This window comes from Salmo salar, chromosome ssa26, assembly GCF_905237065.1.
Source record: "Salmo salar chromosome ssa26, Ssal_v3.1, whole genome shotgun sequence".
NCBI classification, from domain to species: Eukaryota; Metazoa; Chordata; class Actinopteri; order Salmoniformes; family Salmonidae; genus Salmo; species Salmo salar.
In genome coordinates this window covers 34,234,560-34,258,864 of record NC_059467.1, presented here as the reverse complement: position 1 = coordinate 34,258,864, position 24,305 = coordinate 34,234,560, and the positions used below count along the sequence as shown (strand labels likewise).

At 40.8% G+C, this 24,305-nt stretch overlaps 2 protein-coding genes across 3 annotated transcripts in view; one reads left to right on the top strand and one right to left on the bottom strand.

Annotated features, from left to right (window-relative positions):
* The window catches only part of LOC106587746 (inositol hexakisphosphate and diphosphoinositol-pentakisphosphate kinase 1), a 51,294-nt gene extending 49,289 nt beyond the window's left edge, over nucleotides 1–2,005 (bottom strand). The window contains 1 exon segment of the mRNA XM_045709005.1: nucleotides 1,899–2,005. The gene's annotated coding sequence lies outside the window, so the exon portion shown is untranslated.
* Nucleotides 2,006–6,686: 4,681 nt separating this feature from the next.
* Nucleotides 6,687–21,742, top strand: LOC106587744 (uncharacterized). Of its 2 annotated transcripts, none has more exons than XR_001324497.2 (6): nucleotides 6,687–6,834; nucleotides 11,292–11,407; nucleotides 16,143–16,436; nucleotides 16,546–16,602; nucleotides 16,897–16,953; nucleotides 20,410–21,742. XR_001324497.2 is itself a non-coding variant. In XM_014176359.2 (6 exons), exons 1-6 carry the CDS (start codon nucleotides 8,077–8,079, stop codon nucleotides 20,502–20,504), a joined length of 633 nt encoding a protein of 210 aa, XP_014031834.1. In that variant the 5' UTR covers nucleotides 7,859–8,076; the 3' UTR covers nucleotides 20,505–21,742. The 2 variants fall into 2 exon arrangements, 1 of the variants encoding a protein (XP_014031834.1); XM_014176359.2 differs by lacking the exon at nucleotides 6,687–6,834 and adding an exon at nucleotides 7,859–8,090.
* Nucleotides 21,743–24,305: the final 2,563 nt, after the last annotated feature.

Genomic DNA, 24,305 nt, shown 5'->3' with positions numbered 1-24,305 from the left:
AAGCGATGCATGTTAATGTTCAGATGAGTGTTAATGTTCAGACAGAGAGTAGGGGCTCTTAACAAAACTCCCCATACAGAAGGGTCTGCGTCCAATGACTCTTATGTGTAGTGTAATGGAACTGAGAGTAAGGATCAAGGGCTAGCCAAATTCATCGTAATAAAACATTTACATGTGGTCTTTTTATAAATGAATGTCCATTAAAACATAAATAACAATATTCAAATGTATATGTTTGTTCACGAATTTGGCATACTATTTATAGGGCTACGTGAACACGCACAATTACATCCTGCATTGACTTGAGGTGAACCGAGTAGTCGTGAACAAACCAGCGGTCTTTCATCAAACCAATGTTATACACAAATAAATATATTTCACACACACACACACACACACACACACACACACACGGTATGTGGACACCCTTCAAGTTAGTGGATTCGGCCATTCCAGCCACACCCGTTGTTGACAGGTGTATAAAATGAAGCAAAGCCATGCAATCTCCATAGACAAACATTGACATTAGAATGGCCTTAGTGAAGAGCTCAGTGACTTTATCATGGCACCATCATAGGATACCACCTTTCCAACAAGTAGGTTTGTCTAATTTCTGCCCTGCTAGAGCTTCCCCGGTCAACTCTAACTGCTGTTTTTGTGAAGTGGAAACATCTAGGAAAGACAACTCAACCGTGAAGTGGTAGGCCACACAAACTCACAAAATGGGACCACCGAGTGCTGAGTGCTGGTAAAAATCTGAACACTATCTGTCCTCAGTTGCAACACCCACTACAGAGTTTGAAACTGCCTCTGGAAGCAATGTCAGTACAATAACTGTTCGTCGGGAGCTTCATGAAATGGGTTTCCATGGCCAAGCAGCCACACACAAGCCTAAGATCACCATGTGCAATGCCAAACGTCGGCTGGAGTGGTGTAAAACTCACCACCATTGGACTCGGGAGCAGAGGAAACGTATTCCCCTGAGTGATGAATCATGCTTCACCATCTGGCAGTCTGACAGACTAATCTGGGTTTGGTGGATGCCAGGAGAACGCCTCCTGCATTCTGGGGCTATTTTTCATGGTTCGAGCTAGCTAGGCCCCTTAGTTCCAGTGAAGGGAAAGCTTAACACTACAGCATACAATGACATTCTAATCGATTCTGTGCTACAAACTGTGTCAACAGTTTGGTGAATACCCTTTCCTGTTTCAGCAGGACAATGCCCCTATGCACAAAGCGAGGTCCATTCAGAAATTGTTTGTCGAGAGTGGTGTGGAAGAACTTCACTGGCCTGCACAGAGCCCTGACCTCAACCCCATCTGAAACCTTTGGGATGAATTGGAATGCTTCATCGCTCAATATCAGTTCCCGACCTCACTAATGCTCGTGGCTAAATAGAAGCAAGTCCCTGCTGCAATTTTCCAACATCTAGTGGAAAGCCTTCCCATAAGAGTGTAGGATGTTATAGCAGCAAAAGGAAGAACCAGCTCTATATTAATGCCCATGATTTTGGAATGAGATGTTCGTAGAGCAGGTGTCGGAAAAGGTTGTCGGCATCAAAACCATGATCATAATTGGCTAGCGAATAAATCAGTCAGCTAGGTTAGCTAGCAAGTTTATCCGAACACCTCGAATATGAATATAGTTAGCTAGCTTAAATAACAGAGCAATAATATTACCTTTCCCTTTTATATAACTAACTATGTTTCCATAAACGGCTATAACGTTACTAACGAACGTTATTACTAGCTAACGTTAGCTAGGTAGCTATGTAAACAAGTCGAATGTATTCGTGAGAAAGAAAATGAGTAACCAAATGCACTCCATGATTCATCTAGCTAGCAGTCTTTACATCAGAAATATAACTGTACATTATAATTAAGCGACCAGTTACTTACGAAGTGGCTAGATAATTTTGTTGATGTCTCTTCGCTTCTTTCCCCCTTGACAGCTTGCAAGCGCAACCCCACTTGATTTTCCTTCTTCTTTGATGAGGTTTAACGGCGGTTGGCATCCAATAAATGTTGCATTACCGCCATCTACTATACTGGAGTATAACACCCTTGTACTTTGCTTGAAAATAAATAAACAAATATCCTACCATCTAACGCTACACTCACTAAATAAAATACATTAAAAACTACCCTACTCCACTGTTTAAATCAATTTAGTCCTTCCTACCTCAGGCCAACTGCCTGATAGGATGGGACCCCACCTTTATGGGGCGGCAGGTAGCCTAGTGGTTAGAGCGGTGGTCTTGTAACTGAAAGGTTGCAAGATCAAGCTGACAAGATAAAAATCTGTCATTCTGCCCCTGAACAAGGCAGTTAACCCACTGTTCCTAGGCTGTCATTGAAAATAAGAATTTCTTCTTAACTGACTTGCCTAGTTAAATAAAGATTAAAAAAATAACCACAGAAGTCAGTGGCACCTTAATTGGGGAGAATGGGCTTATCAGATACTTCAGACACAGTGTTTGATTCCATTGGCTCAGTTCCCACCATTATTATTATGAGCAGCCTCCACTACACTTAACACCCTGTAACTCTGATGTCAAATACCTCGACTTATGTTCCATATCTGCAGTACAGTTGATAACCATTGCTATAAATACTACAAATCCAATCTTACTGAAACATATATCACTTGTTGGCCTATAATTTAAGTTAATAAACAATCAAAAACAAGAAACAACAGAGAAATCCAAACAGAAAAACTGCAGACAGACAGCATTGACACAAAACCTAGAAGCAACAACAGACAATTTCACAGATAATATAAGGAATGTATAAGGGTGGGGGGGTCAAGACAGAGTACAGGGGTAGTACATGGGGTTTAGACAAATAGGACAGTAAAACATCGGGGAGTCCAGTAGGGCAGGAGGAAAGGTGGCTGGAACACGGGGTAGCACAACAGGATGGATGGAGAGTGGAGTTAAGGAAGCAATACAGAAATTAATACAGACATAAACTTACATGAAAAGTAAATGAAAAAGTCAAAAAATAACTGGGCAAAAAAGGTGTGTTCATAGCCTAGTTTTGACACATTGAGACTGAGTCTGCCGCACAGACATGGATTGGCAGCCTGTTCCATAAGTATGATGCAAAAATCATAATTTCAGTTTTGTCTGAATTTAGAATGAGGAAGAAGATACAATACGTCCCAAGCAGTGGCGGTTCTAGACCATTTCAACTGGGGGGGCCAAGCTGGGGCCAGTTGTACTGTTAGAGGGGCCAGTTACATTAGACGTTATTGTTGTCATATCGTTTTCTTCACTGCATTGCAGTCATTAGCAGGCAAAATACCATGTTCATAATCATCATCGTTGCCACTGTCTAATAACGGATGTAAAAAAATTATGATAGCAAAAATTTGTTATGTAAAAATAATTTCATACTCCACATTTAGGGGGGCCACAAGGGGGTCCAATATTGTTATCACAGGGTCACTGCCCCCCCCCCCCCCCAGACATAACTGTGACTCGTCAGTGAAGAGCACTTTTTGCCAGTCCTGTCTGGTCCAGCGACAGTGAGTTTGTACACATAGGCGACGTTGTTGCTGGTGATATCTGGTGAGAACCTGCCTTACAACAGGCCTACAAGTCCTCAGTCCAGCCTCTCTCAGCCTATTGCAGACAGTCTGAGCACTGATGGAGGGATTGTGTGTTCCTGGTTGTAACTCGGGCAGTTGTTGCCATCTTGTACCTGTCCTGCAGGTGTGATGTTCGGATGTACCGATCCTGTGCAGGTGTTGTTACACGTGGTCTGTCACTGCGAGGACCATCAGCTGTCCGGCCTATCTCCCTGTAGCGTTGTCTTAGGCGTCTCACAGTATGGACATTGCAATTTATTGCCCTGGCCACATCTGCAGTCCTCATGCCTTCTTGCAGCATGCCTACAGCACATTCACGCAAATGAGCAGGGACACTGGGCATCTTTCTTTTGGTGTTTTTCAGAGTCAGTAGAAAGGTGTCTTTAGTGTCCTAAGTTTTCATAACTGTGACCTTAATTGCCTACCGTCTGTAAACTGTTAGTGTCTTAACGACCGTTCCACAGGTGCATGTTCATTAATTGTTTATGGTTCATTGAACAAGCATGGAAAACAGTGTTTAAACCCTTTACAATGAAGATTGTGAAGTTATTTGGATTTTTACAAATTATCTTTGAAAGAGAAGGTCCTGAAAAAGGCACGTTTCTTTTCTTTGCTGAGTTTATATTTCATAATTCCATTCTTTTAGAATTTGTGCGTATTGTTGTGAATTGTCAGATACTACTGCACTGTTGGAGCTAGGAACACAAACATTTTATTACACCTGTCAATAACATCTGCTAAATATGTGTATGGGTGTCACGACTGTGTGTATGAATGGAACAAGGCGCAGCATGAGTATCATTCCACATCTTTTATTTGAAGGTGAAACTTTGCAAACAATAAACAAACCACGACGACAGCGGTGCACCGCGCACTACCTCAAAAAATTATCTCCCACAAACACAGGTGGGAAAAACAACTACTTAAATATGATCAGCAATTAGAGACAATGATGACCAGCTGCCTCTAATTGGGGATCATACAAAAATCCCAACATAGAAAAAAGAAACTAGAACCAAAACAACATTGAACTAAATAAACTAGATAACCCCCCCAGTCACGCAATATAAGAGCACTCTATGGTCAGGACGTGACAATGGGACCAATAAAATTTGATTTGATCAGTCATGTGTATAAACCCTGGATGACTGGGGAGTGATAACTGGGGTGGGGTTGAGTGTTAATAAGGTGGATCACCTGATGCTGGGGACCCCCAGTGTCTGTGATGCACGCCGTTTGGTGCGACGCAGACCAAGTGATGAGCGAGAGACTGATGAGACCCTGTCTATTCTATTGAGTTTTGATGCAGTGTTTGCCGGATAAAGTCATGCTAGGGTATATAAGTTCTCCTGTGAGAGCTTTTGTTCTAAACTTACTATGGTGTTTCAGGTGCCAAGTTTACGGTCATGTTCCAGCAGTTTGTAGGAGGGAGATTCTGAGGTGTGAGAAGTGTGCATGGTGGGCATGGGATAAAAGAGTGTGTAATTTTGGTGGAAAAGGGAGAGTGTTTCAATTGTGGGGGTGGCCACGTTGCTGGGGATCAGAAATGTCCTGGCGAGTGACACAGACTACCAGGGTGAGAGCAGTGCAGAAAGTGTCATATGTTGAGACAGTGAGGAAAGTAGAGGATGGTGGGCAACGGGTGAAAGAGCCTGAGAGTAGTATGCCAGTACAGAGTGACCCAAACAGTTTGTGCTTTAGTAAGGTTGGCTTCTTAGCATTTATTGTTATGGTTAATGGTTATATAGTACTGCACAGATTGAAAGGAAATCCCAGAACATTGAATTGGTAGTCACAGCAGAGAAGTTTTGTGGTATGAGATTTTAGTGCAGAAGAACGACAGGGGGTTTTGAGAGAAGGGGTTCCAGCCTCCCGACAGTCTGGAAGAGCTTTTGTTGTGGCTAAAGTAGTGGGAAGGGATGGTAGGGTGTGTTGGGTTAAGTGGTATATATACTAAACAAAAATGTATAAATGCAACATGCAACAATTTCACATTTTACTGAGTTACACTTCAAATAAGGAAATCAGTCTTGAGACATCTGTGGCATTGTGTTGTGTGACAAAACTGTACATTTTAGAGTGGCCTTTTATTGTCCCCAGCACAAGGTGCACCTGTGTAATGATCATGAAGTTTATATGCCACACCTGTCAGTGGATGGATTATCTTGGCAATGGATTAATTCTCACTAACAGGGATGAAAACAAATGTGTGCACAATTGGAGAGAAATAAGCTTTTTGTGCATACGGAACGTTTATTTCAACTCATGAAAACAACACTTTATATGTTGTGTTTATATATTTGTTCAGTGTACATACGGTTAGATCAGTTGCGGTTCTAGCTTGTATGGCTCCCTGGGCGAACCCCCCCCCTTCAGCGCCCACCCTGCCAACAAACAACAACAAAAAAGCAACATTCCACACTAACTGCAATTTTTATTCCGACATTTGGAACAACACAAATAAATATATAAAAATAAGACTCAAATATCAAAAAGAAGCAACAAAGACAAATAGAAACAAATTGTACTCTATATATACACAAATAAAAAAATATCATAAAATTACACTATTGCTAACAAAAAACACAAATAAAACTAAATTGCACAAATCCTATATCCCACAAATAACACTTATACAGAAGAGAACCTGATTACACTATTGCACTTCAAATAAGAAACACAAACTAAATTGCACAACTAATTGCATTAGTACTGTACAAAGTTAGAGGTGCGCTCGCTATTTGATAGATTCCCCCGCCCCCCCTACCTCGGGCTTCCAGTGGGGAGACCTGAGGTCAACCTACTCCCGCCCCCCTCCCGGTCTCGTACTTCTGAGTGGGAGACCTGTCCACTCCGACAAGATTAATTGACCCACAGTCCCACACCGTGACATGATATCATTGACGTGACGTGCAAATGAGCGCTAGAAAACCGATCGCGCAAATGTCACCATTCCGAATTTTATAGGTTCTTGTTTTGTGCGGTCGCCCCGTACCGCCCCCGGCAAGATGCCGCCTATTCCTAAATTCGCCACTGGGTTAGATGGTGGTGCAATTCCCCCCCAATTCACTTTTTTGTGAACAAACGTGCAATACGGTAATCGGATGGAAAGCCACACGCTCTCTATAACTCCGCCTATCACTTTAACAACTCTCCCGCCAGTTTTTAGGCGCACATGTAATTTTCCTTAGAGCAGATCAGAAACAGCATACATTGAACAGTGGTGGTCTGACAATGGCGTTGGTAAGGATCTAGCTTTACTTATTTTCATTTAACTAGATTAGATTGAGTTTTAGTCACATCGATGTGATTGCAGGGTGCTGTAAAAATCTTATGCTCCGGGCTCCAACAGTGCCAGTCATTTTTTTTTTTATGAAAGTGAATGACAATACAGTAGGAAACAATATATACACATTTACAACTGTAGCAGTGAAATTATCGTTGGCTGGTAGGGGCAGGGTAAGAGTCCGTTGGTATGTCCATAGGGGGAGGTGTGGAGAGAAGAATGGAGAAAATATATACATTTGTTAATACTACGATAATTATACAACGATGTTGCTTTGTTTCATCGCCATGCCTAAGCTTATTTAGCCAGGTCGGGTGTTATTACAAATAGTATGAATGAGTTTACCTCTCTGTGGGGATCTTAACAGTATAAATGAAGGTTTCCCCTTTTATCTGCAATAACCTGCCAGGAGTCTGCACTGGGTTTTTGGCTGCATTGGCTAGAAAGGAAAGCGGATGTACTCAAACAATTTACCAGCGCGGGAGAAACTAATAATTGCAGCTAACGTTAGCTAGACCCAATAAAAAACGGTTCGTTTTAGCTAGTATGCTATAAAGCCTAACGTTAATTAACTAGCTCGTTAGAAAAGCCATGTATGAAACGTGAAACTCAATCTGTGCACATACAAAAATCATGTTACTCTTACGGACTGACATTTTAGGCATGAACAAATATTGTGTTGCAATTCGGAAGTACAATAATACCTCTTCAGAGTTTGGCAGCAAAAAACACCAAACTGCCTGTGAGGAGTGAGTGGGCCCAGTGTTGCCAACTCCTCAGTAAAGAAAGTAGCTATTGGCTGTCCTAAAAGTCGCTAAATGACGCCATCACCAAGAGAAGCAGGTTGAGGTTTCCAGGGTTCGAGTAGTGCAGAAGTTGTCATATGCTGAGGCAGTGAAGAAAGTAGAGGAAGAGGGGAGGGATCCTGAGAGGGGTGGTATAAGGGAGTTATACTCCAGCCTAGTAGGTGGCGGTAATGCAACATTTATTGGATGCCAACCGCAATGTTAAATCCCCATGAAGGAGAACTCCCGAAAATCACGTTTTGCGCACCCGCGAAAAAATGAAAAACTAGAGACAAGTGAATGTAGTAGGAGAGATGTTATCATTCATACCAAACCCAGTCAGCAAGGAACTACTGAACAATCCGCCTTAGTCTCATAACAACCCAGTGTACTGTAACTTGCTAGTTAATCAAGATGGAATTCCACTGGTGAGTCTTGATAGTTCGTCGATGTGTTAGCTACAGTAGCTATTAACTTGTAAGTACTTTATTTTCCCCCCTCAGGCAAGCTAGCTTAGAAAGCAAGTCAATGCTAACTAACGTTAGCGTTACAGCCAAGAATCAAAGGTAGCTAACTACACTTAGCAAGCTTACGGTTAGCTAGCTAGCTATAAAAGCTATCGGTTAGCTAGCTATCGTTAGCTGAAGACAAACGTATCGGTGTAACAATGATTTAATTAAGTTAGGATAGAAGTTAACTAGCTTTCCTTGTCCTATCGATTGTCGAAGCGAAATACTAATTTACATGTATAGCTAACGTTAATTGAGAAGTAGATAATTGATTCTAACCACTATTGAACACATTATCAACACATACTAATATTAATGTCCACATCATTGGAGTTCATTTCTTAGCTAAGGATATCATTAGTTAATACATGGTCATCTAACAGTAACTTGGTTAACGTTACTATGACAGTTTTCTACTGTAGCTTGCTAGTTAATCAAGATGGAATTCCGCTGGTGAGTCTTGATTATTTCGTAGATGTGTTAGTTAGCTACAGTAGCTATAAACTTGTAAGTACTTTTTTTACCCCCGTGACTTGCTGGCTCTCAAGCGAGCTAGTTAGCATTGCCTTGTCTTCAAAGCTAACGTTAGCTACCTTGGCTGCTCGGATTGTTGAATTTAGCAAGACATCAACTACGCTAGCGCATTTAGATAATTTTTTCATTGATAAGCGTCTGGTATAAAAGCTATAGCTAGCTGAATACAAACGTAAGGCTTGCAGTTAGGCTTTCCTAACGTCCCGATTGGACTTTTAGTTTGAGTTAAACGTTTAGAGTTTTGGGGATTTGTAAAAGTCAGTCAAAAGGTTTCCATAGGTAAACCTGCGGAAGGATCAGTAACAGGATGCCAGCCGTCGACGAGAAGCTGTGCTCCAAAAACAAACTGTTGTGGGCTGGGAAGGGGGCTCACGCCCTAAGGCACTGGGTTCTTGGCCGGGAGGGTGGCTTCAACTCCGGCAGAGCTCGGTTCCCCGCATCTCCATTGGCTAAATAATGCAAAACAAAGTGTTGGAGAAGTAAAAGTGCAATATGTGCCATGTAAGAAATCTAATGTTTAAGTGCCTTGCTCAGAACATGGGAACATATGAAAGCTGGTGGTTCCTTTTAACATGAGTCTTCAATATTCCCAGGTAAGAAGTTTTAGGTTGTAGTTATTATAGGACTATTTCTCTCCATACGATTTGTATTTAATATACCTTTGACTATTGGATGTTCTTATAGGCACTTTAGTATTGCCAGTGTAACAGTATAGCTTCCGTCCCTCTCCTCGCTCCTACCTGGCCTCGAACCAGGAACACATCGACAACAGCCACCCTCGAAGCAGCATTACCCATGCAGAGGAAGGGAAAAAACCACTCCCAAGTCTCAGAGCGAGTGACGTTTGAAACGCTATTAGCGTGCACCCGGCTAACTAGCTAGCCATTTCACATCGGTTACACCAGCCTAATCTTGGGAGGTGATAGGCTTGAAGGGGTGGAACGTTCCAACAGGAATCTGTTCCAAAACACGTAAAGTAAGAAGTTGCCAACCAACAACGCATACAAAGTAGCAACGCATACAAACCTAGCTAACTAGCTGCCGAATAGGCATCAACTCACCACGTAGCGTATTCTTAATGTTTGTCCATAGGCAAACACGTGAGGACAGACATTTTTCGGAATAAACGTGATGAGTGAAAAACGCAATGAAATAGGCCACTCCCTACCCGGTATCTTATTCTGCCGCTATACAACTTTGTATGCGTAGTTTGTTGGAAACCTTGTTATTTAGGAAGTTTTTGGAATAGATTCCTGTTGGAACGTTCCACAAATTATACCCACCCAGGTTGAAGTCATAAACAGCGCAATGCTTGAAGCACAGCGAAGTGCTGTTTGAATGAATGCTTACGAGCCTGCTGCTGCCTACCACCGCTCAGTCAGACTGCTCTATCAAATCATAGACTTAATTATAATATAATAAACACACAGAAATACGAGCCGTGGGTCATTAATATGGTCGAATCTGGAAACTATCATCTCGAAAACAAAAGTATTTTTCTTTCAGTGACATACGGAACCGTTCCGTATTTTATCTAACGGGTGACTAAGTCTAAATATTCCTGTTAGGCATTGATGTTTAGGTACATTGGTGCAACGACAGTACTTTTTTCGCAAATGCGCTTGTTAAATCAACACCCGTTTGTCGAAGTCGGCTGTGATTCAATGAAAATTAACAGGCACCGCATCGATTATATGCAACGCAGGACACGTTAGATAACTACACATGGTTGATGATATTACTAGTTTAACTAGTGATAATGTTATATGTTTAAGTCTAATGCTAGCTAGCAACTTCCCTTTGCTTCTTGCTGCCCTCGCGTTACAGGTAGTCAGCCTGTTAATCCTTGTGGAGTGCAATGTAAGGCAGGTGGTTTAAAAAATACCGATTACCGATTGTTATGAAAACTTGAAATCGGCGCCATTTAATTGGCTATTCCTATTAATCTGTCGACCTCTACTTTGGAATGTTGTGCGCAATTTTTCCAACCTCTTTGAAGCTCGGTAGCAAATGGGTTAGTTAGGTATGTTTCAAACAGGTGTGATTGCCTTATCCTTATAGCTGAGACATTCATCGGTTGAAAATCTATTAGCCGAAAACACGGCCACATTTTAATTTACATATATAGCTAATTGAGAAGTTAACATTGATTCTAACCATAATGATCAACACATGCTAAGATTGATGTCAACAGCATTGGAGTTAAATTCTTAGCTAAGGATATTAGTGTAACAGTATAGCTTCCGTCCCTATTTGAATGTTCCGCCCCTACCTGGGCTCGGGACCCTCTGCACACAACTGTCTCCCACGAAGTATCGCTACCCATCGCGCCACAAAAGCCACGGCCCTTGCAGAGCAAGGGGAACAACTACTACAAGGTCTCAGAGCGAGTGACGTCACCGATTTGAAACGCTATTAGCGCACACCACCGCTAACTAGCTATCCGTTTCACATCGGTTACATTAGCTAATACATAAATAATGGTCATCTAACAGTCACTTGGTTATAACGTTACTATGAACGTGTGTTGATAATTGCTTACCTCAAAATTGCAAATGGTCTTACAAATTGTCAATTTCTCCTTAGGTGTTTGAGTGTTATCTGGTTCCTGTCCTGCCTGCCTTCCAGCTGCCTGCCTTCCAGCTGCCTGTCTTCCAGCTGCCTGCCTTCCAGCTGCCTGCCTTCCAGACACGGGAACGCAGGTTGGTTTGAGTTATTAATACCGCTGGAATTTAGCATTTTCATAACATACATGAAAATGTACTACAACACTGAAAGAGTCAAGAATGAGTGCAAAACAGTAGACCCCTATTACCTTGCCTAAAATATCATGCCTCAACTCCAAATTATCTTCAATCCAAGTTGTAGCGCTCCTTGACTAGTGCGGGGTGGGGGTGTTAAACAACTAATTGACCTACGTCGGTTCAGATTACTGATTCAATTCCATTCAGTCAGGGTTATGGCTGTTGGAGGTGGCTTATAGTAGCGAAATGAACGTTAGATTCTCTGGCAACAGCTCTGATGCCGGCAGTCAGCGTGCCAATTGCGCCCTCCCTCAACATGCGACATCTGTGGCATTGTGTTGTGAGAACTGCACATTTTAGTGGCCTTTTATTGTCCCCAACACAAGGTGCACCTGTGTAATCATGCTGTTTAATCTGCTTCTTGATATGCCACACCTGTCAGGTGGATGGATTATCTTGGCAAAGGACAAATGCTCGCTAACAGGGATCTAAACAAATGTGCACAATTTGAGAGAAATTAGCTTTTTGTGAGTGGAATATTACTGGGATCTTTTATTTCAGCTCATGAAACATGGGACCCACACTTTATATGTTGCGTTGATATTTTTGTTCAGTATAAATAGGATTAATAAAGACAACGGTATGGGGAGTAAAGAGATCATGTTGTTTGGCTGCTACTGCCTTAGCAGAGATGACTGAGGAATTAAAAAATAAGTAATCAAATAAAAACAAAGTATTATAGACAGCTAAAAAATTGTATGATTTCGTAGTAATTTTCTATTTTTTTGATTGGCTACCCATTGTGGACCTGACAGACAATGGAATATTTTCAATGTTTTGGCAATTGAATGTTCATTATTTTAGGCATTGGAATTCCCATTATAAAAAAGCAAAACAGTTAATTTGAATGTTGTTATTTCATAATGCATTTAATGAAAAATTATAATAAGCAAACTGAAACAGAACCAATCTAGAAAAGCATTAATCGCTCCGCACTAGCGCTAACTCATAAATTGCAGATCCTGCGGATTTATCCTTGTCGGTCACTTTAGGGTTAGAAAATATTGTATTTATAATATTGTGAGTTAGACATCAAAGCATTTTTATGCGTTTTTGTTGATGTGGCTTTTATTTGGCCAGGTCAAAAGTTTGCCCTTCTGAAACTTCCTTTTGATTACCGTAATTTCCGTACTATTAAGCACACCTGAATATAAGCCGCACCCACTGAATTAAAAAATATATATTATTTTGAACATAAATATGCTGCACATGTCTATAAGTCGCAGGTGCCTACTGGTACATTGAAACAAATGAACTTTACACAGGCTTTAACGAAACACGGCTTGTAACAAAAAGAAATAGGCTTTAACGAAACACGGCTTGTAATAAAAAATTAGCAGTAAGCTTTAGTTGTATTTTTGCACTGACTCAATTCCTCACGCTGCTGTTTCCAACGTTTTATCATCGACTCATTAAGACCAAGCTCCCGTGCAGCAGCTCCATTTCCTTTTCCAACAGCCAGATCGATCGTCTTCAACTTGAAAGCTGCATCATATGCATTTCTCAGTGTCTTTGCCATGATGAGGGTGACAAAATGACTACCGTAATCAGAATGATGGGAAGTTTGAGAGCGCTCAATTTAATCTAAACAGTAAACCAAAAAGTTGTTTGACCTTAACCCGTTCGGCAATTTCATTGGTCTAATGAAAGCTTCATGCCGCCAAAAAACTGAGCACGTCACAATGTTTTTTTGAAGAAAAAAAATTTGAAAGCGGGAAAAATCCATATATTAGCCGCGTCATTGTTTAAGCCGCGAAGTTCAAAGCCTGGGAAAAAAGTTGCGGCTTATAGTCCGGAATTTACGGTAGTTGAGGGGAATTTATTATATATATATTTTTTTTTACACCATTATTTAACTAGGCAATTCAGTTAAATTCTTATTTACAATGACTGCCTACACTGTCATAAAATCATAACACTTTTGAGAACTTTGAACACTCAGCTTAATTATCATCCAAAATAACTTAACAGTTAGACAGAGTGTCCGGGGTGTTGTACACATCGGCTGTGTACAACACATTTTTTTCTTCGGTCACTGGCTGGTTCACCAAAAGGTTAATTTCATGCCCTGGTTACAATAGTCAGCTATTCTATTGTCAGCTGTTATATCAATTGCTCCTACAGTTGAAGTCGGATGTTTACATACACCTTAGCCAAATACATTTAAACTCAGTTTTCACAGTCCCTGACATTTAATCCTAGTAAAAATCTGTCTTAGTCTCGGGATGACCACTTTATTTTAAGAATGTGACATGTCAAACTAATAGTGATTTATTTCAGCTTTTGTTTCTTTCATCACATTCCCAGTGGGTCAGAAGTATACATACACTCAATTAGTATTTGGTAGCATTGCCTTTAAATTGTTTAACTAGGGTCAAACGTTTTGGGTAGCCTTCCACAAGCTTCCCACAATAAGTTGGGTGAATTTTGGCCCATTCCTCCTGACAGAGCTGGTGTAACTGAGTCAGGTTTGTAGGCCTCCTCGCTCACACATGCCTTTTCAGTCCTGCCCACACATTTTCTATAGGATTGAGGTCAGGGCTTTGTGATGGCCACTCCAATACCTTGACTTTGTTGTCCTTAAGCCATTTTGCCACAACATTAGAACTATGCTTGGGGTCATTGTCCATTTGGAAGACCAATTTGCGACCAAGCTTTAACTTCCTGACTGATGTCTTGAGATGTTGGTTCAATATATCTACATCATTTTCCTCATGATACCATCTATTTTGTGAAGTGAACCAGTCCCTCCTGCAGCAAAGCACCCCCACAACATGATGCTGCCACCCCCGTGCTTTACGGTTGGGATGGTGTTCTTCGGCTTGCAAGCATCCCCCTTTTTCCTCCAAACATAACGATGGTCATTATGGCCAATAAGTTATATTTTTGTTTGATTAGACCAGTTGCAGTTGCACACTGTAGTCTGGCTTTTTATGGCGGTTTTGGAGCGGTGGCTTCTTCCTTCATCACATTCCCAGTGGGTCAGAAGTTTACATAACCTGAAAGGTGTATGTCGATTATAGGACTCGTTTTACTGTGGATATAGATACTTTTGTACCTGTTTCCTCCAGCATCTTCACAACATCTTTGCTGCTGTTCTGGGATTGATTTGCTCTTTTCGCACCAAAGTACGTTCATCGCTAGGAGACAGAACGAGTCTCCTTCTTGGGCGGTATGACGGCTGCGTGGTCCCATAGTGTTTATACTTGCGTGCTATTGTTTGTACAGATGAATGTGGTACCTTCAGGTGTTGGCTGATTTCTTTTGATTTTCCCATGATGTCAAGAAAAGAGGCACTGCGTTTGAAGGTAGGCCTTGAAATACATCCACAAGTACACCTACAATTGACTCAAATGACGTCAATTAGCCTAGCAGAAGCTTTTAAAGCCTCAACATTATTTTCTGGATTTTTCCAAGCTATTTAAAGGCACAGTCAACTTAGCGTATGTAAACTTCTTACCCACTGGAATTGTGATACAGTGAAATAATCTGTCTGTAAACAATTGTTGGAAAAATTGTCATGCACAAAGTAGATGTCCTAACCGACTTGCCAAAACTATAGTTTGTTAACAAGATGTTTGATGGGTGGTTGGAAAATGAGTTTTTTAATGACTCCAACCTATGTGTATGTAAAGTTCCCACTTCAACTGTATGTACTTGTAGTAAAGACTTAAATTATCCCTAGCTGTGTATTGCCGCTTTCCATGTTGTCTGTAGCTTGAGGTGTGGAAACACTTTCTTTTGTGTTTTGATACTTTTTGTGCTACTGCTCTGTCTGCATGCTATGTGTTGCTTGTCCTATGTTGCTCTGCATGTGCTCACTGCTCATTTGTTTCTGTATTGTAATTGTTTTTAATAACCTGCCCAGGGACTGCGATTGAAAATTAGCCAACTGTCTAAAACTGGCACTTCTACTGTGATGTATTGTCTCTTCCTTCTTGCCTTCGTGCTGTCTGTGCCCGATAATGTTTATGCCCTGTTTTGTGCTGCTACCACCATGTTGTGCTGCGGCCATGTGTTGTTGCTGCCATGCTATATTGTCTTAGGTTTCTCTAAATGTAGTGTTGTCTCTCTTGTCGTGGTGTGTTTTGATATATATATATATATATTTTTATCCCCGTCCCGCAGGAGGCCTTTTGCTGCCTTGGTAGGCCTTTATTGTAAATAACAATTTGTTCTTAACTGACTTGCGTAGTAAAATACTGAAACGTTGACCAATGTGCACTGTCCATGTAAAAATAAACTCAAACTTAACAATGCTGTGTTAGGGCAGGAGTTCCGCCAGCATAAATAGTAATCAGTCAACTGGACTGACAGAATTTGGAGAATCTGTCTTTGTCCAATTTTATTGTTCCCTGATGGTGACGTTTTTATATTCCAACAACGTTTAAGCATTTTTATTTGTATGAATTATTACAAATAATCCTGACAGTCTCCCACACACACCTTAATTAGTCAATACATAACAATACGTTTTACTTGACTCGTCTTGTTGGCTGAGGGAAAGTGAATGTAGATTGCTGTAGCATCTTGAAAGTGACCCTTGGCACTAACATTTAATGTTCAAAGTGTGTTGATGTGGTGGCAAAAATATTGCAGTGAATAATATGGTGTTTTTCTCTCATTTTTACAGTGCCCTTCTTGGAATGTCCGGTATTCAATGGGGAGTCATTATTCATAAAAATGCCTATTTACCAGTGTCCTGAATCTGAGATCAGTTTACGTACCCAGAAAAAAGGCAGTGTGTTCAAGTATGACAAGGAGGAGGACACGTGTACTGTGGATCCACGTTATCAGGACAGGATCCAGATGAAGAATGACTCCAACGGCCGTGTTATTGAATTTCGAAATGTAACCGAAGAAGATATGAATATAGTGTATGTGATCTATGCTTCGAATACACCCCTTCAGATATTTCTAATTACAAGTAAGAACCCTCCTGCCCATCTTTTTTTATATTCAAAGAATTGATTGGAAGTAAATGTCACAGTGGTTTCTAAAGTTGCAAGTTTATTTTGCCTATGATGTATTTTCAGGTAGCACTGTGAGTCTGACCACCACAGCAGCCCCACATCCATCTACAGCCACACCAGGTATAATCATCTTCTGATCTTTAAGTAGATTGCTGTGTAGTATAGTAATAGCAGACCTGGGTTCATCTTACATTGTAGTCATTTAGCAGATGCTCTTATCCAGAGCGCCTTACAGGAGCAATTAGGGTTAAGTGCCTTGCTCAAAGGCACATTGGCAGATTTTACACCTAGTCAGCTTGGGGATTCAAACCAGCCATCTTTCGGTTATTGGCCCAAAGCTCTTAACCGCTAGGCTAACTGCCGCCCCGATTTCAAATAGTATTTGAAGTTTATTTTCCTATGATGTATTTTCAGGTAGCACTGCGAGTCTGACCACCACAGCAGCCCCACATCCATCTACAGCCACACCAGGTATAATCATCTTCTGATCTTTAAGTAGATTGCTGTGTAGTATAGTAATAGCAGACCTGGGTTCATCTTACATTGTAGTCATTTAGCAGATGCTCTTATCCAGAGCGCCTTACAGGAGCAATTATGGTTAAGTGCCTTGCTCAAAGGCACATTGGCAGATTTTACACCTAGTCAGCTTGGAGATTCAAACCAGCCATCTTTCGGTTATTGGCTCAAAGCTCTTAACCGCTAGTATTTGAAATCTTTCAAGCGCTTAATTGAGTTTGCATGTTGCAGTAAAAGCAACAGAAATGTCCCAAAAGTGAAAACCCTGTCAATCTGGCATTCGAAGGTCAACATTTTTACCCTCGTAAAGACCGCTGTGCTGTGAACTAACGCATAGCAACATTTTAAATAACAGGAGTTCCCAAAATGTTAACGTAGGTATTTTTGGGAATCTGTTTTTTGGGGAGGGAGGGGGGAATCTGTTTTGTAGAACGTAAAGCAAAATTCAGATGCTGTACTGAAGTTGCACCAAACTCCCAATGTCGTTTATTTTGCAACCTTGATCATGACCAAGCAGTGAGTCAGATCTTGTTTATGTGCCAGTACGTTTTGAATGATCGTGTATATGCCCTCATCTGGCCATATTTCATTAGCACAGTCAAACTACTTTCCAACTTTAAAATAACTGCACTGTGTGCTTTCATATACACTGAGTGAACAAAACATTAATAACCCCCCCCCCCTCAGAACAGCCTCAATTCTTTGGGGGCATGGGACTCTACAAGGTGTTGAAAGTGTTCCATGGGGATGCTGGCCCATGTTCACGCTATCTTCCCACAGTTGTCAAGCTACCTGGATGTCCTTTGGGTGGTGGACCATTGTTGATACACACAGGAAACTGTTGAGTGTGTGAAATCCAGCAGCGTTGCAGTTCTTGACACAAACCAGTGCGCCTGGCACCTACTACCATAGCCCGTTCAAAGGCACTTCAATATTTTTGTTTTGCCCATTCACCCTCTGAATGGCACACATAAACAATCCATGTCTCAGTTTCCTATCCTCAGTGCAGTGGGCACCTGGGAGGAGGTGTTCTTATTCTCCATGGACTTTAGTGTCCCAGAACTTTTTTGAGTTTGTGTTGCAGGAAACAAATTTCTGCTTGAAAAAGCTAGCCTTGGCTTTTCTAACTGCCTGTGTGTATTGGTTTCTAACTTCCCTGAAAAGTTGCATATTTGACATTTTAGTCATTTAGCAGACGCTCTTATCCAGAGCGACTTACAGTAGTGAATGCATACATTTCATTTTTTTTTTTTCGCACACTCAGTAGCTCTCCAGGCTGAGGGTTGACCACGTGTTTTATACCATTGCCTATCTGGGATTCTTGTGTGTCTCTGTGTCTGTCTCTGTGTCTGTCTCTGTGTCTGTCTCTGTGTCTGTCTCTGTCTCTGTCTCTGTGTCTGTGTGTGTTAAGTATGACAACATGAGATGGTACATGGGATCAGAGATAAGCCTCCCAGTGTCAATACCACATTATGTGCATCCCTTTTTTTATTTTTTATTTTTTTATAAATACATACACTACCTTTCAAAAGTTTGGTCACTTAGAAATGTCCTTGTTTTTGAAAGAAAAGCAAAAAAATGGTCAATTTTAAAATAACAATGGATCAAATACAGTCTAGACATTGTTAATGACTATTGTAGCTGGAAACGGCTGATTTTTAATGGAATATTTACATAGGCGTACAGAGGCCCAATATCAGCAACAATCACTCCTGTGTTCCAATGGCATGTTGTGTTAGCTAAATCCAAGTTTAGCATTTTAAAAGGCTAATTGATCATTAGAAAACTCTTTTGCAATTGTGTTAGCACAGCTGAAAACTGTTGTTCTAATTAAAGAAGCAATAAAACTGGCCTTCTTTAGACTAGTTGAGTAACTGGAGCATCAGCATTTGTGGGTTTGACTACATGCTCAAAATGGCCAGAAACAACATTCTGAAACTCAGTCTTCTTGTTCTGAGAAATGAAGGCTATTCCATGTGAGAAATTGCCAAGAAACTGAAGCTCTTGTACAACGCTGTGTACTACTCCGTTCACACAACCGCGCAAACTGGCTCTAACCAGAATAGAAAGAGGACTGGGAGGCCCCGGTGCACAACTGAGCAAGAGGACAAGTACGTTAGAGTGTCTAGTTTGAGAAACAGACGCCTCACAAGTCCTCAACTGGAAGCTTTATTAAATAGTACCCGCAAAACACCAGTCTCAATGGCAACAGTGAAGAGGCAACTCTGGGATGCTGGCCTTCTAGGCAGCGTTGCAAGTTTGGAACAAAGTGTTATGGACAGACGCATCTAAGTTTAGATGTTCGGGTCACAAAGAAGAACATTCATGAGACGCTGAAAAGATGGTGGAGAGTTCTTGAAGCCATCTGTCAAACATGGTGGAGGCAATGTGATGTTCTGGGGGTGCTTTGGTAGAAAAATGGGAGATTTGTACAGGGTAAAAGGGATCTTGAAGAAGGAAGGCTATCACTCCATTTTGCAACGTCATACCCTGTGGACGGTTCTTAATGGGAGCCAATTTCCTCCTACAACAGGACAATGACCCATAACACAGCTCCAAACTATGCAATAACTATTTAGGGAAGAAGCGGTCAGCTGGTATTCTGTCTATAATGGTGTGGCCAACACATCTCAACCCTACTGAGCTATTGTGGGAGCTGCTTGACTGTATGGTATGTAAGTGCCCATCAAGCCAATTCAACTTGTGGGAGGTGCTTCAGGAAGCATGGGGTGAAATCTCTTCAGATTACCTCAACAAATTGACAACTAGAATGCCAAAGGTCTGCAAGGCTGTAATTGCTGTAAATGGAGGATTCTTTGACGAAAGCAGTTTGAAGGACACTTATTTTAATTAAATCATTATTTATAACTTTGTCAATTTCTTGACTATTTCCTATTCATTTTGCAACTCATTTCATGAGGACATTTCTAAGTGACCCCGAACTTTTGAACAGTAGTGTACATACATGGAGATGCCCCTAACGGTTGGTCATGGAAATTTGGTTAGAAGTCGTCATGGATTTCCATTTGTCAAAATGTATATGAACCCCGAACACACCGATAGGCTAGTTGAATACCATCTGCTCAACAACAAAAAAATGAGCTCACTGTACATAATTCAAAGCATTGTACATAATTCAAGAAGATCTAGATGCATATTCACATGAAACTGAATGAGATCAAATGGTTGGTATGCAAATATTTTGTTGTTATTGTTACTAGTATCATATTGAATTCAAAATGTTGGTGTTGTGACGTCTACTGCAGGAAAGTCCTTGTTATGAATTCATTTGTCAGAAAATCATTTCACAACATGGATTCAGTTTTAATGGTAATTTGTGTTCATTTATGTTAATGGTAGAAGCTGGAAATAATCTAGTACTATAAATGGTTCTTTTTTCTGTCTCTACAGGTCCATCTGAGGTACATAGTCGTACTGGTTTAGTAGTACCAGTAATTCTGGTACTGGTACTATGTATGGGACTTGTACTACTGTGTCAATCATAAACAGTGAAACGAAGCACCTGGACATGGAAGCAGAACGTTAAAAATGAACGCGGTCTTCGTCTCTACGTGCCTGGCAGACTTCTCAGCCCTCAAGAGGGAGCTGCTCTTCTTTCCAGGGAAGGCCTACCCGCTCCAAGACCTCCATCAGTTGACAACTCCACGGTGTAAATTAATGTCGCTCTTGCCGCTGGTGAATCTCTGATCCACCTCTACGCAGACAACACCATTCTGTATACTTCTGGCCCTTCTTTGGACTCTGTGTTAACAACCCTCCAGACGAGCTTCAATGCCATTCAACTCTCCTTCCGTGGTCTCCAACTGCTCCTAAACACAAGTAAAACTAAATGCATGCTCTTCAACCGATCGCTGCCTGCACATGCCCGCCTGTCCAGCATCACTTCTCTGGACGGTTCTGACTTAGAATTTGTGGACAAATACCTGGGTGTCTGGTTAGACTGTAAACTCTCCTTCCAGACTCGCATCAATCATCTCCAATCCAAAGTTAAATCTAGAATTGGCTTCCTATTTCGCAAACAAAGCATCCTTCACTCATGCTGCCAAACATACCCTCGTAGAACTGACCATCCTACCAATCCTCGACTTCGGCGATGTCATTTACAAAATAGCCTCCAATACCCTACTCAACAAGCTGGATGCAGTCTATCACAGTGCCATCCGTTTTGTCACCAAAGCCCCATATACTACCCACCACTGCGACCTGTACGCTCTCGTTGGCTCCGACCTGTACGCTCTCGGGACACATTCATTGTACTGTATCAAACGACTGATACCTGAACCATTCTGTTCTATTGTATGATTATGCCACTTATGATAATGCTGTTGTAATTGATATCTGCTTCTTTGTAAGACTAGTCCATTTTTGATTGTTTATATTTTACATTTGGATAGAATTTTACACCTTATTGTTCCAGGAACAAACACACATTTGTTCTTAACTGACTTAAGTAGTATTTTTATTTTGACAACTTTTACTTCACTACATTCCTAAAGAATATAATGTACTTTTTACTCCATACATTTTCCCTGACCCCTAAAAGTACTCGTTACATTTTGAATGCTTAGCAGGACAGGAAAATGGTCTAATTCACACACTTATCAGGAGAACATCCCAGGTCATGCCTCTGATCTGGTGCTCATTAAACAAATGCTTTTTTTGTAAATTATGTCTGACTGTTGAAGTGTGTCTGGCTTTCTGTAAATAAAAACAAGAAAATGGTGCTGTCTGGTTTGCTTAATATAAGGAATTTGAAATGATTTATACTTTGGTACATTTGATCAATTATTTTTGATACTTTATTTAACTAGGCAAGTCGGTTAAGAACAAATTCTTATTTACAAGGACAGCCTACCAGAGAACAGTGGGTTAACTGCCTTGTTCAGAATGACAGATTTTTTATATTGACAGCTCGGGGATTCGATCCAGCAGCCTTTCGGTTGCTGGCCCAACGCTCTAACCACTAGGCTACCTGCCGCCAAGTTTGTACTTAAGTACTTTACACCACTGGGTGAGATAGGTAGGTACAGTAGTTGAACACTTAACTAACATTCTACAAAGAAGGCTACTGACCATGACATACTGAAGGTGAGAATTGTCTAGTTGTCTAGGAATGCAGTTGGGAGGTTATACAAAATATTGCAGTAATTTTTTTTGCTCTACTACAGACGATCAGTAACATTTCAACTAATTATCTCCTAACCTTAAAGCGTGAATCAGCAGTAGAAACAATGGAGTGGCCTCCCTGCCCCTGGTCCGGTATAAAGCTGACTATATTTAAAACCAAATACTTTTAGACTTTTATTCAACTAGTATTTTACTGGGTGACTTATTTGAGTCATTAACTATTAATCTTTACTTTTACGTATGATAATTGGGTACTTTTTCCACCACTGAACTCACCGCTGGTAATAGCTTATCCTCCTTGATCTTCTAAAAGACTTGAAGCTGTAAAACGATGTACACTACAAATAATTTATTCATGACTCAATTAACGTTTTCACGTTTCTTAAGATCAAATGTTAACATTTTAACATACAGTTGAAGTCGGATGTTTACATACACCTTAGCCAAATACATTTAAACTCAATTTTTCAACATTCCTGACATTTAATCCTAGTAAAAATTTCCTGTCTTAGGTCAGTTAGGATCACCACTTTATTTTAAGAATGTGAAATGTCAGAATAATAGTAGAGAGAATGATTTACTTCAGCTTTTATTTCTTTCATCACATTCCCAGTGGGTCAGAAGTTTACATACACTCAATTAGTATTTGGTAGCATTGCCTTTAAATTGTTTAACTTGGGTCAAATGTTTTGGGTAGCCTTCCACAAGCTTCCCACAATAAGGTGGGTGAATTTTTGCCCATTGCTCCTGACAGAGCTGGTGTAACTGAATGAGATTTGTAGGCTTCCTTGCTTGCACACTATATTTCAGTTCTGCCCACACATTTTCTTGGATTGAGGTCAGGGCTTTGTGATGGCCACTCCAATACCTTGACTTTGTTGTCCTTAAGCCATTTTGCAACAACTTTGGTAGTATGCTTGGGGTCATTGTCCATTTGGAAGACCCATTTGCGACCAAGCTTTAACTTCCTGACTGATGTCTTGAGATGTTGCTTCAATATATCCACATCATTTTCCTCCCTCATGATGCCATCTATTTTGTGAAGTGCACCAGTCTCTCCTGAAACAAAGCACCCCCACAACATGATACTGCCACCCCCGTGCTTCACGGTTTGGATGGTGTTCTTCGGCTTGCAAGCCTCCCCTTTTTCCTCCAAACATAACGATGGTCATTATGGCCAAACATTTCTATTTTTGTTTCATCAGACCAAAAGTACAATCTTTGTCCCCATGTGCAGTTGCAGACCGTAGTCTGGCTTTTTTATGGCAGTTTTGGAGCAGTGGCTTCTTCCTTGCTGAGCGGCCTTTCAGGTTATGTCAATATAGGACTCGTTTTACTGTGGATATAGATATTTTTGTACCCGTTTCCTCCAGCATCTTCACAAGGTCCTTTGCTGTTGTTCTGTGATTGATTTGCTCTTTTCGCACCAAAGTATGTTAATCTCTAGGAGACAGAACGTGTCTCCTTCCTGAGCGGTATGATGTCTGCGTGGTCCCATGGTGTTTTTACTTGCGTACTATTGTTTGTACAGATGAACATGGTATCTTCAGGTGTTTGAAAATTTCTCGCAAGGATGAACCAGACTTGTGGTCTACATTTTATTTTCTGAGGTCTTGGCTGATTTCTTTTGATTTTCCCATGATGTCAAGCAAATAGGCACTGAGTTTGAAGGTAGGGCTTGAAATACATCCACGGGTACACCTCCAATTAACTCAAATTATGTCAATTAGCCTATCAGAAGCTTCTAAAGCCATGACATCATTTTTTTGAATTTTCCAAACTGTTTAAAGGCACAGTCAACTTAGTGTATGTAAACATCTGACCACTGGAATTGTGATACAGTGAATTATAAGTGAAATAATCTGTAAACAATTGTTGGAAAAATGACTTGTGTCATGCACAAAGTAGATGTCCTAACTGACTTGCCAAAACTATAATTTGTTAACAAGAAATTTGTGGAGTGGTTGAAAAACAAGTTTTAATGACTCCAACCTAAGTATATGTAAACTTCCCACTTCAACTGTAGATGTGATCCATACACTTTTTTTTTTACTGACATTTTTATAAAATCTTGCTATTTTCTGATTTGGTTCCAGTCTGTTATATACAGTATAACATAGCAGGTTGTGTTTCACCTTTTTTTTTACATTTATGGTTCG

Excerpts from the sequence above, each read along its gene's own strand:
- LOC106587744 (XM_014176359.2), top strand. Across the intron at positions 16,437-16,545 it reads TCAGATATTTCTAATTACAA|GTAGCACTGTGAGTCTGACC; the intron begins GTAAGAACCCTC and ends ATGTATTTTCAG. Across the intron at positions 16,954-20,409 it reads TCCATCTACAGCCACACCAG|GTCCATCTGAGGTACATAGT; the intron begins GTATAATCATCT and ends CTGTCTCTACAG.